Here is an 11,105-nt window from a genome sequence, read left to right on the forward strand (position 1 = left end):
CACCTGTCCACAAAACGTTCTCCCAGGAGGCTTGTGGTCTGACCAGGTGCTCTGGCACCGATCAGTTGTTCCTGTGTATGTCTTTTCTTTTCACGGTATTTACTTAAGCTTCAGGGGTGCCAGTAATGGTGAGCAGGACTGTTTGTTCATTCAAGCTTGATGATATCTGTTTGGGAAAATCAAGTTTAAGTGTACTTATTCACAAGTGGGGTCTCCTGTTCTTAAAGATGCCCGTGTCCTCGGCGCGCTGCAGAGATGCCCGGCGGTCAGTACCAGGTGACGAGCGCCAAGCTCCACCACAGCCTCTACAGCCTGACCGACAGCTCTGAGGCCGAGGACTCGGACGGCCCGCCGCGCCTCACCCCCCTCCAGAAGCTCACCACCGACATGTGCAAGGACGAGAACACCATCAAGGAGCTGATCATCGGCCGCAGGGTGGGCTTCTACAAGGTCCGCGGGGAGATCGGCTACGGGACCTTCTCCCGAGTCAAGCTGGCTTTTCACGCTCTCACCAAAGGTACGTTGAAGAAGTCATGTTTCCGCCACTGCTCCGGTTCTCCTGCTTCTAAAAGAACAGCTCCCTCTAACGACATGCAGGATTGTGGTTTTATGCAGTTAAACTGGCAGAAACTCATCTCTAAGTGCGAGTTAGCATCACTCGCTTGATAGCCGTTAGCTCACATCGATGCTAGCTAGGTAAGTCAGGTAGGGACGCTGCTGTGTGAGGCACGAAGTAGGGAGCAGCTCCATGGCAACAGACGCTGATCTCCTCCATCCGCTTTGTATGGGAAATATTTTTCAAAATTTTGGGGATTTATTTGGGAACAGTTAGCTGTTAACATCCCATCTAATCAATCCATCCTTGGATGATGACAAATCATCCCTGAAAATTCAGGTGGGTGGTTTTTGCAAAAAGTTGGTAAAATACATGCATACAAACCAATTAATAAATACATGCAGATAAAAACATAACCTTCTCGGCCAACTTCTGTTGGCAAAGGTAAACATAAGACAATGAAAATATGAAAGGGATCCACACGGGGCTTTACTATCTTAGTGTTTCCGTCAAATTGAACAGTGTTGTACGAATAAAACTGAATTGAATTCAATTGACCGTGTCGTTAAACTGAGCTAATTCTCGGAGAAGATGACCTTGGCATGTCAGCACAGGATAATGACTTCAACCCAGTGTGGAGCAACACGATGTATATGGAAGTGTTTCATTCAAAGTGTCTGCGTCCTTTCACCACAGACAAGGTGGCCCTGAAGATCCTGGACCGGACGAGGATGGACCCTCAGGCCCAGCGCCTCCTCTCCAGGGAGATCGGCAGCATGGAGTCGCTGCAGCACCCCAACGTGGTGCGTCTGTACGAGGTGGTGGAGACGCCCTGCCGCCTCTACCTGGTGCTGGAGTACGCCGGAGGCGGGGACCTCCACAACAGGATATGCCACGAGGGCAAGCTGAGCGACAACGCCTGCAAGATCGCCTTCGCCCAGATCCTGTCTGCCATCAAGTACATGGTGAGAGACGAGGGCGACGAGCTGTTGATGAAGTGTAGGAGGGTGAGGGAGGAGGAGATTAATGAGACAGCCTGAAATCACATGAAACCAGCTTTTTAAAGAGAAGATTAAAAAGTATTTTCGTCCTGTCGTTCTGTGTATTCAGACTAAACGTAAACTGTTAAACTTCCTCAAGTCTTTACCTTCAAGTACGATAAATAGTTTATCGTACTTGAGAAAAGCTAAAACTATGAGGAAACATCAATATCAGTAAAACATTGGTTATTCTCCGTTGGGTGTTTTCATTGTCCTGCTGTGTAAACGGACCCCGAAAATGCAACAAAAGTATTCAGCTTTCACTTGAAAACGTTTGGTTCTAAAAAAAACCATGTCTTTGACTCGCCAGCACAACATCAACATCATCCACCGGGACCTGAAGGCGGAGAACATCCTGTTCACCTCCTGCGGCTGCGTCAAGGTGGCCGACTTCGGCTTCAGCACGCAGGTGCTGAACCGCAACGTGGCCCTGGACACGTTCTGCGGCTCGCCGCCGTACGCCGCGCCGGAGCTGTTCCGGGACGAGTGCTACCTGGGCCCGGCGGTGGACGTGTGGGCCATGGGCGTGCTGCTCTTCTTCATGGTGACGGGCAGCATGCCGTTCCGCGCCGAGACCATGGGCAAGCTGCGGCGCTGCATCATGGGGGGCGCCTACACCGTGCCGCCCTGGGTGCCGGGCCCCTGCCAGAGGCTCATCCGAGGCATCCTGAAGCCGGTGCCCGGCGAGCGCTACGCCGTGGACCAGATGCTGGGCTGCGACTGGCTGCTGCCGGTGGAGTTCCCCTGGTCGCTGGTGCCCGCCGAGCCGCTCAGCCCCCCGCAGAGCCTGCTGGAGTCGGAGCGCTGCGACCTGGAGGAGGAGGAGGAGGAGGTGCGCGGCTCGCTGGAGGAGCTGGGCTTCACCGCCGAGCACCTGAGGAACAACCAGCTGAAGGACAGCCGCAGCCCGCTCACCGGGGTCTACCGCATCCTGCTGCACCGGGCCCAGAAGAGGAGGGGCTGCGACTGCACGCCGGTGGTCCGGGGCATGGTCCGAGACCCCAAGAGGGAGGGGCTGCGGGCCTACCGGGGCCTCAGACACACCTCCAAGCTCTGCGTGCTCTCATGACACTTGTTCTACCCACGGCCAACAACGAGGAGCTTCTTCTTCCTTTTTTTTTAAATTGTAGTTTTTAACGGTTCGCTGCCTTTTATAACGTCGTTTCAATGCAACTTTTAGTCTAAAACGTATGTAAAAGTGCCTGATGGGATAAAGTTAAAGTACTTCAAAGCACAAATGAATGGAAAATAAAGCATTTTCTTTGTCGGTGCATCTGTGATCATCTGTGACGTGTCTGAAAACTCAATCGTCATTCAACGTGAGCTGAATCTATCCCGTATTTTAAATACTTACCGAAAACAAACTTACTCCCTACTCATTGAAACTGATGTTTTGGGTATGTTTTTGGGAAGAATCACCAGCTTTTATTTATTTATTTTTTTTTTTTACAGCCAAATGGTCACAAACTTAGTTTCCTCGGGTTATTTATGGAGAAATCAAGAAAGCGTAGAAAAGGAATCTCTTTTCTGTTCATGTAAAGTTGTCGGTGAGTGTTTACAGCCGCGCTGAAGTTGTATGGACACGAGTTTTAAAAGAAAAAAAAGCATGCAGCTTTGTGTTCCGAGCACATGACTGATTGTAGATGACAAACTAAATAAAGTGTTGAACGAGGGAGAAAGAGGAGCGGCTGCCTCCTGCAGATCCTCCATTGTTGTGACGGAGCAGGTGGCTGCTGCTGCACCCAAACAGCCTTGTCTCACCGCTTTGTGGCCTGTTTACCAAAGTTTCACCAAGTGCCTGCCAGTAAATAAAGGAGCCAGACAGCAGCTGGCAGGACACCAGATGACACACACACATGCACGCACGCACACACACACACTCCTCTATTGTCATCTCCAGCCGGTCCAAACCAGCCTCCTCCTCCCCCGGTCTGACTCCTCCCAGACTCCAGCCTCCTGTCCTGGATGACCTCCGCCTGGAGGAGGCGGCAGATGGTGCGGCGTGGCCGGCAGAGACATCTGCTGACCCCCTCCTCTTCCTCCTCCTCCTCCTCCTCCTCTGTGAGCCTTAACAATGGCCGCAGTGTGCGGACCTCTGGAGCTGACAGGCCTGGGAGCTGCTGCATTGTGCTCAGTGCTATACACATGCAGATGAGGCGCACAGGAGCAGATGACAGGCCTGAACGCCCCCCCCCCCCCCCCCCCCCCCCCCATCATGCAAATTTGCTGAGTTTCCAACTTTGTGTCAGCCCACTACCCTCCTCCCAGAAAGAAAGTGAAAACACAACACAACACAGATTCTTACTTTTTTTTTCACTTTTATTAATTCTTCAAATTATTTTCATTGTTTCAAAAAGTATAAATTACAGTTTTTTTCCCATCATTATGCCAAGAATATTTAATCCATTTACAATTTCAACAAGTCCATCAGTAGATTTTCATGTTACACAATATCAAAATAAGCAGATTGAATAACAGATCTTTCAGTTAACTTCAGTTCAGTTAAACACAATCAGATGCTTACACGTTCTGGGTTAGATAATCAAAAGTGAAACTTTCTGAAGGTCTTTTCTTCAACTTTATCACCACGTTCATATCATTTGCTTTACAAAACTGCTTGGAAAGTATGAATTACTTTGTTTTTCCAGTGTTGTTCCAACAATATTAAATTCATTTACAACTTGTCTTCAGTACATCCTAAAATGTTAATAAGTTCATCTAACAAATTCTCATTAAGTTAATTTTACCATCTTCTAAAGTGAAACCTTTAGAAGAAAAGTATTTTCTTTTTGTTTTTTTTAAGTTTTAGAATAATAATAGTTTTGTCATCATTAAACTTCTAAAGTGAAACCTTTAGAGAATTAAGACAATTCTGGAAAGTGGGAAACATTTGGCTGAAGGCAACTGTTGTTGTGTTGCTCAGCAAAGAGGCCGTCGTTAAAAAGTCCTTTTTTAAGAAGTCCTCTTTCTTTCTCAGCACCGCTTCTTCTCCTGCTGCGCGTGCTTCCAGGTGCGACATTTGCTCTGTGGCCGGACCACAGGACGCAGAACTCGCTTCTTCCTCTCCAAACCTCATCCGCACAAAGAATGAGGGTCGATGTGTCGCTCTTGTGGCATGCCCGACCTCGTTCACATAAAGAATGAGAGTCATCTTGGCATGGACGGGACAAGAGGCGACGGCTCGCGGGCCCAGTGGCCCCTCCGGGGGCCGGCGCCGCGCTGCCCTGGACCAGGCAGGAAGTAAGGGGGGGGGGATCCTCCTCAGGAGGGTCCAGGGGGGAAGGAGGGTGAGCAGAAACAGGCTCATCCTGTCCATCAGGATGAAGATTTCCACGTAAGAAGCTGTGCAGCTTCAGAGCCAGGTGAGAGAGCCCGGTGACCCGGATCAGCGCTCGGGGAGGCTGATCTCAGGAACCCAGTCGTTCAGACGGCGGCTCTCCTCGCAGAACAGGTGCAGCTTCTCCAGAGAGGGGTCCTCCCAAGACCCGTCAGCGGGGTTCTGGAAACACAGAGGAGAGGGAGCAACGTCAGACGCCTGCTTCTGCACAAACCAAACAAGTCAAACGGGCGCATGGGTCGCTGCACGAGCTGCCGTACGTACCGTGATGAGGACGCAGTGCGCGTCTTCCAGCTGCTCCGCCTTGTCTCCAACCAGCCCGGCCAGACGCTGCATGTCGCTCACCCTCACGATGCTGATGTCGTTGTCGAAGCAGAAGGACTGGATGAGGGTGAAGTGGATCTGCAGGGCGACGTCGCACTCGAACTCCTCGTCGGTCGCCAGGACGCAGAAGGACACGCTGTCCGGGTCACTGCGGGGACGAGAAGAGCACATTGAGACTCCATCCACAACGCAAACCACATACGTCTGAGCTTCAAAGCAGTGGGGATTTTATCTATATACAAAGTTTCATACTTACAGATTCATAACTTTGGCGCTCTCGTAGACGCCCACGGTGAGCGAGTCGTTGTCTTTGGCCGCCACCAGCACCTCCTCCAGGGCTTGTCCGGCGCACTGAGCGCGCTCGCTGGGCTTCTGGATCAGGACCTCCTCGAGAGTCATGATGAAGATGATATTCCGCAAAGAGGCAGAGCTTGATTTGAGAAAGAAAAGTTCGGAGAGAACAATCCGAGAGAGCAGAGTGTTTTTCAAGTCGGAGTGCCCCCTCTTTTATACCCCGCAGCTCGTGCGGCGCACTGAAAGCGCTGCGCCCTGATTGGCTGTCGCTGAATGGTGTATTGGTATGATAATGCTATTGTCACTCTGTGGCTCGTGGCAGATTGATGGGGGTCACGGAGACACGCACGCGCCCCCCCCCCCCCCCCCTTCCCTGACTCTGCAACAACACAGCAGCCTGCATGGCCCTCAAACGTTAATAAACAATATATATGTGATAGTTTCTATGCAAAGTTGCACAACATTCAATGCATCTTGTGCACTTTTTGCAAGTCTGCATGCATCCAAAAGAAGCGCAAATCGCATCAATATAGAATTGTGCAAAAAGTGTATTGACGGCTCTCACTGACTCTTTATAACCAACTTGTGCTCTTGTGCAAGCTTCAAACGTCTACATCTCCAAGGTTGTCAACCCTTTTCTACATTATTTAACCGTTTTCTTGCATTTGTTGACATTTTCCTTGCACACAGGGAGAAAGTGTGACGCTCTCCCTCCCCCATCTCCACTGCAGCAGCAGCGGCGGCAGAGAAAGGACAGGTGGATGATGCCATCTGTGGAGTAGGAGCTGGCCATAAAACGGCCTCATTGTGCGCACAACCCCCCCCCCCCCCCCCCCCCCCCCCCCCCATCTATTATCACGACCTGCTCCATACAAATGCAAATGACCAGCGCGTGCCAGAGCGCAGTGCGTGCTGCGCAATCTGCACTTGCTGGCCCATGCTGACCACGTGGCCATCAGCTGGCCAGAAAAGCTCTGCTTTGGTTTTTTAATTTATTTACTCTGGGGATTTCGGGAGCCACATGGACGGAATTCTGCGGGACAGGCCTCTAAAGTTTATTGTAGTTTTGTTTTGTATTCCGCCCACAGAACCAACACATGCCCACGTTTAGATGCGCTTTAATTGCCCTCGGCAGCCTTCTCCACTTTAACGGGCAATGAAACTTTTACGCACGGATCAATTCGTCGTCTCTTTACACAGTTTATTTAGTACTGCAAAAGTTTCTTGCAGATTTGGCTGCTTCGAGCACATCAGTCACTACGCAACATTTATGCACGAATCACGACTCAATTTAACCTCGTTAAACCCTTTTGAATGCTTAAATTAGTTTTTTTTTTCTGAACATATTTCACTTTTACACGAGTCACGACACAACTTTTACGCGCGGGTCTATTGCTGTTGTTTCAGTGATGTAGCAGTTTATACCTAACATTTCCAACTTATTTGGAGCCATTTCATCTGCATAATAATAATCCACGCGCACATCAGGCCAGGCCTGCTGCCACCGCTGCATAAATCGGGGGTGGGTGGGGTTGAGACACAGGTTGGCGTGATTGATTCAGCGCTATTGTTCAGCGGAAGGCAGAGCGGCAGATGGGGAACTGTCGCTATGAGGGAAGGACCCCTCAACCCCCCCCCCCCCCCCCCCCATCCACCCTCCTCCTCCTCCTCTCTCCTAAACCTAGGTCAACCTCGACCCCAGGGCGCGCCGCGCTTTTGTCCACGAATCTCCACATTCGCCAGGCTGTTGTCTGAGTTTTGATTAAATTTGAATGGCAAAGAGAGGAGAGCTTATGGCGCAAAACTTTCCCCGTGTACAAATGTCTATCTCCAAAAAAACATGCCAGGCGCCGACAAGGAGATACACATCTCCGTTTGTGCTGCAAAACAGCTGCAAGAATCAAAGTGTTTGGTTTAACAACACGAACCTTATCGCCAGCATTATTGTTGCAACAGAATGATGAAAGCTTGCTTGTCACTGTCAGCTGGCGCAAAGTTTTTATCTGCATCCAGCTGATGGAAAGTCAAACACGGTTCTATTTTTAGGGAAGCTCGGCTTGCATGGCTGCAGGGCAGGCTCGTGCAAATCGATACGGAGCCTTTGTTGCTGCGCCACATCTGCCAGACGGAGGCCTCCCGGGCTGAGTGCGACAGGTGTTGGTGCTCAAAGCTCCTTTCTTGTGGTGACCTGCAGAGCTCCGCCACTGGCTGATAATGGAAAGTATCTAAAGCTGGGAAAAGTCAAAGTGGCTCAGATTGCTGTCTTCTAAGTTGATTATTTGAGAAGATTAAAAAAAAAAAAACGCAATCAACCGTAGGAAGATGCTCCAAGTCTTCGAATAAATCAGATTTTTGCATTGCGTTTGACTTAGAAGAATGTTCTTGGGGTTTAAATAATGGAAACACAATGAATGGATTCACTGAATGCGTGATCTGCGCCCAGCAGGTGCTGCGTGACTTCCTTTGTCCCTCCCTCCCTCCCTCACCCCGCCCTGAGGGACAGATGGTATCTTCTGTGGGTGGTTACCACGGAGGGCGATGCGCACACAGAGATAAAGCACGCAGGCATCTCCAGATGCCACGCGCCGCCACCGAGGCTCGTCTTTACGCATGCAAAGCAGCGGCGCGTGCCATCCTCTAATCTACAAAAAAAAAAAAAAAGAAATCTACAAAAGTCCATGCTGTGAACTTTGGGGTGAGTTGGAAAAGTGTGCCTGACTTCCAGTACCTCTGAATAGTTCAGAGATCAACTCAGCCCACTGCGGACACAAGCTGCAGATTCATGCCACTGGAAACACTCCAGTCAAATACATCGTGCAAACTTTATTCAACTCCATCATATATCAAAGTTTCATAATGTTAACTTTGGTAGCTCTACATTTCTTGACAATTCAACATTTATTCTGGTTTGCCGCAACAAAGATGAAACGATCTAAAGTCTGAAAGTGAACATGATAAATGACCCAAAATAGACACCAGGCTTAATAATTATAGCAAATCTCAATTCGAACCTTCATTTATAACTAACTGAAGTTGGGTTTTGAACGAAAAAGCCCCTTTCAAGTGAAAATGCTCCATTTTTGTTTACGTTTCCAAAAAGTTTTGCGTCAACACGGCAAAGTTTACACGGAGATGACAGAAATACTGAAAATAATTTGCCTTTTCACCTGTTTCCACGGCAACTGAGTCAGGGCTTTTTAAAAAAAAATTGTTTTTTTAATTGTACCTCATGAACTGCTCTAATTAGCTCCGACCACCACTGTCCCTTAAACAGATGCTCAAAACGCAACAAAGGTTTTGTATTTTCACTTGAAAACGTTGTAAACATGTAAACAGAGCCGACGACAGGCACAGACGTGAAAAGAGCATTAGCATGTTTCTTTCTTGAGTCCAACTACATTGTTTAAGATGAACTATAGTAGGATGGAAAAAAAAAATAATGTAACACCCCAAAGTTATCTTTTTGTATGTAGGTGTTGGATTTAATTTCGCTGCATAAAAGATCTTCAGGTGGCTCGGGCATCTATTTCGGATGCCCCCCGGACGCCTCCCCAGGGAGGTGTTCCGGGCATGTCCCTCCGGTAGGAGGCCTCGGGGCAGACCCAGGACACGCTGGAGGGACTATGTCTCTCGGCTGGCCTGGGAACGCCTTGGGGTGCCACCGGAGGAGCTGGAGGAAGTGTCTGGGGCGAGGGAAGTCTGGGCAACTCTGCTCAGACTGCTGCCTCCGCGACCCGGCCCCGGATAAAGCGGTAGCCAATGGATGGATGGATGGAAAAGATCTTCATCCAAGAAGCATTTCCTCAGACAAACTATACGGGACATCAAATCACTCCACAGTGAACAAATATGCACATAAAACAAGATTTATCTGAGCTAAATTCATATACAAGAAAGTTCAAAGTGCAAAACCGTTGGGTGTATTCAGGGGCAATTTTTGATTTAAAATTGATGACATGGTATCATTAAGTGTAAGAAATTAAAAAAAAAAATCTGAGCATTAATGGCAGAAAACTATTAATTTCACTTACTATGCCATTTTTGAGGAACCTTTTATTGTTTAATATGTTTTCTTAAAAGTTTCACGTTTAACATTGTGAAAACGATGCGACACAGAAGCGGCAGAAACACTGATGACGACTTACTGAGCATTTCAAACCACTATTTGGTGCTGCTGGTGGTTTTTGTAATCAAACCACACACGTGTGCAGGGAATTCAGTGTAAACATTAACGACGTGAGAAGACGGACATTCGTGTGGACAGACGACCAAGTTGGATTGTTATTTTTCAATGATTCTGAATTTTAAAACTAACAACTTCCAGGAGAACATGGACTGAGAGTCATGGCACTCTTGAGGCAAACATTGTTGTTATTGTCCATCTACTGAGCATGTGCAGAAGAACACTGAGCCAGGATGCCAAGATGTGGCGCATGAGTGTTTTTAGAAAGTCTTCCTATATTTAGACAACAACAGAGTCTGAGCATTTTTTTGAATTACCTTTTGGAAATCGTTTTTTTGTTGTCATTTTACCCGAAACGCGACAAAACTTTTCCCTTTTTCCCCACTTGAAAACGTTGTTATGTAAACAGGCCCTAAACAGATTCCGCTGATTTACTCAACTTGCTGACTTTATTATTGTTCAAGAACTGGTGTACACAGGTAAATGAAGAAATGACACACAAGCTCCAAATAGAAAGAGTTGAAGCAGTTGAAAGGGAGTGACCGGTTGACTGGTTTGGCCACTCGTTCGTCCAGCTCTTTGAGGAGTTACAGCTTGATGTCCTGTGAGTGTAAAAGAATCATTTAGAGGTCAGAGAGTTTCTACATATCATCCTTTCATGAAGAGTGACCCCCCCCCCCCCTTCTTACTTTCTAAGAGTTTTCTATAGGCACGCGTCCCCGAGGATGAGGCGGCGCTGCTGGTCTGTTGTGGCCATTGTGCTGTAGAGACCAATCGGGGGCTGAGCGTGTGCCGGCTCAGCACTATAAAAGCTGGCAGACTGTTGGGAGCAGCACACAAACTCTCTTCTCTGGACTTCCTCCACACGTCACCGGCTCTCTTCCAGCATCATGCAGTCTCCTGGAAAATCCCTGAAAGAAGCTCTGGTCTGCGCCCAGAGCGAAGACCGTCTCACTGTCGGAGTCTACGAGAGCGCTAAAATCATGACCGAGTGAGTAAACCGAGCGCCGCTCAATGACTTTGTCTGCTTCTCAGTCTCCAAGACGACTTACGATTTAGCATCAGTGTCTAACAGGAAGTGACCTTTCTCGTCCCCGCAGTGACCTGGACAGCGTGTCCTTCTGCGTCCTGGCGACCGACGAGGAGTTCGAGTGCGACGTCGCCCTGCAGATCCACTTCACCCTCATCCAGTCCTTCTGCTTCGACAACGACATCAGCATCGTGAGGGTGAGCGACATGCAGCGTCTGGCCGGGCTGGTTGGAGACAAGGCGGAGCAGCTGGAAGACGCGCACTGCGTCCTCATCACGGTACGTACGGCAGCTCGTGCAGCGACCCATGTGCCCGTTTGACTTGTTTGGTTTGTGCAGAAG

At 48.9% G+C, this 11,105-nt stretch overlaps 3 protein-coding genes across 3 annotated transcripts in view; 2 read left to right on the forward strand and 1 right to left on the reverse strand.

Annotated features, from left to right (window-relative positions):
• Nucleotides 1-255: 255 nt before the first annotated feature.
• Nucleotides 256-2,665, forward strand: nim1kb (NIM1 serine/threonine protein kinase; the record flags this gene model as incomplete). Its single annotated transcript, XM_080509696.1, has 3 exons — nt 256-517; nt 1,253-1,521; nt 1,907-2,665. 3 exons carry the CDS (start codon nt 256-258, stop codon nt 2,663-2,665), a joined length of 1,290 nt encoding a protein of 429 aa, XP_080365822.1.
• A 2,184-nt stretch (nt 2,666-4,849) lies between these two features.
• LOC308140079 (growth arrest and DNA damage-inducible protein GADD45 gamma-like) lies at nt 4,850-5,656 on the reverse strand (the record flags this gene model as incomplete). The annotated part of the gene is made up of 3 exons (XM_080509746.1): nt 4,850-5,095; nt 5,198-5,405; nt 5,514-5,656. The coding sequence occupies 3 exons, from the start codon at nt 5,654-5,656 to the stop codon at nt 4,982-4,984; spliced, it is 465 nt and encodes a 154-aa protein (XP_080365872.1). The 3' UTR covers nt 4,850-4,981.
• A 4,968-nt stretch (nt 5,657-10,624) lies between these two features.
• The window catches only part of LOC308140112 (growth arrest and DNA damage-inducible protein GADD45 gamma-like), a gene marked incomplete at its 5' end in the record, with an annotated part of 739 nt that continues 258 nt past the window's right edge, over nt 10,625-11,105 (forward strand). Inside the window, 2 exons of the mRNA XM_080509783.1 lie at nt 10,625-10,725; nt 10,835-11,042. Of these exons, the coding sequence (XP_080365909.1) occupies nt 10,625-10,725; nt 10,835-11,042 (309 nt within the window). The remainder of the gene's footprint in view (nt 10,726-10,834; nt 11,043-11,105) is intronic.

Source organism: Blennius ocellaris (genome assembly GCF_963422515.1).
Source record: "Blennius ocellaris genome assembly, chromosome: 15".
Classification (NCBI taxonomy): Eukaryota; Metazoa; Chordata; class Actinopteri; order Blenniiformes; family Blenniidae; genus Blennius; species Blennius ocellaris.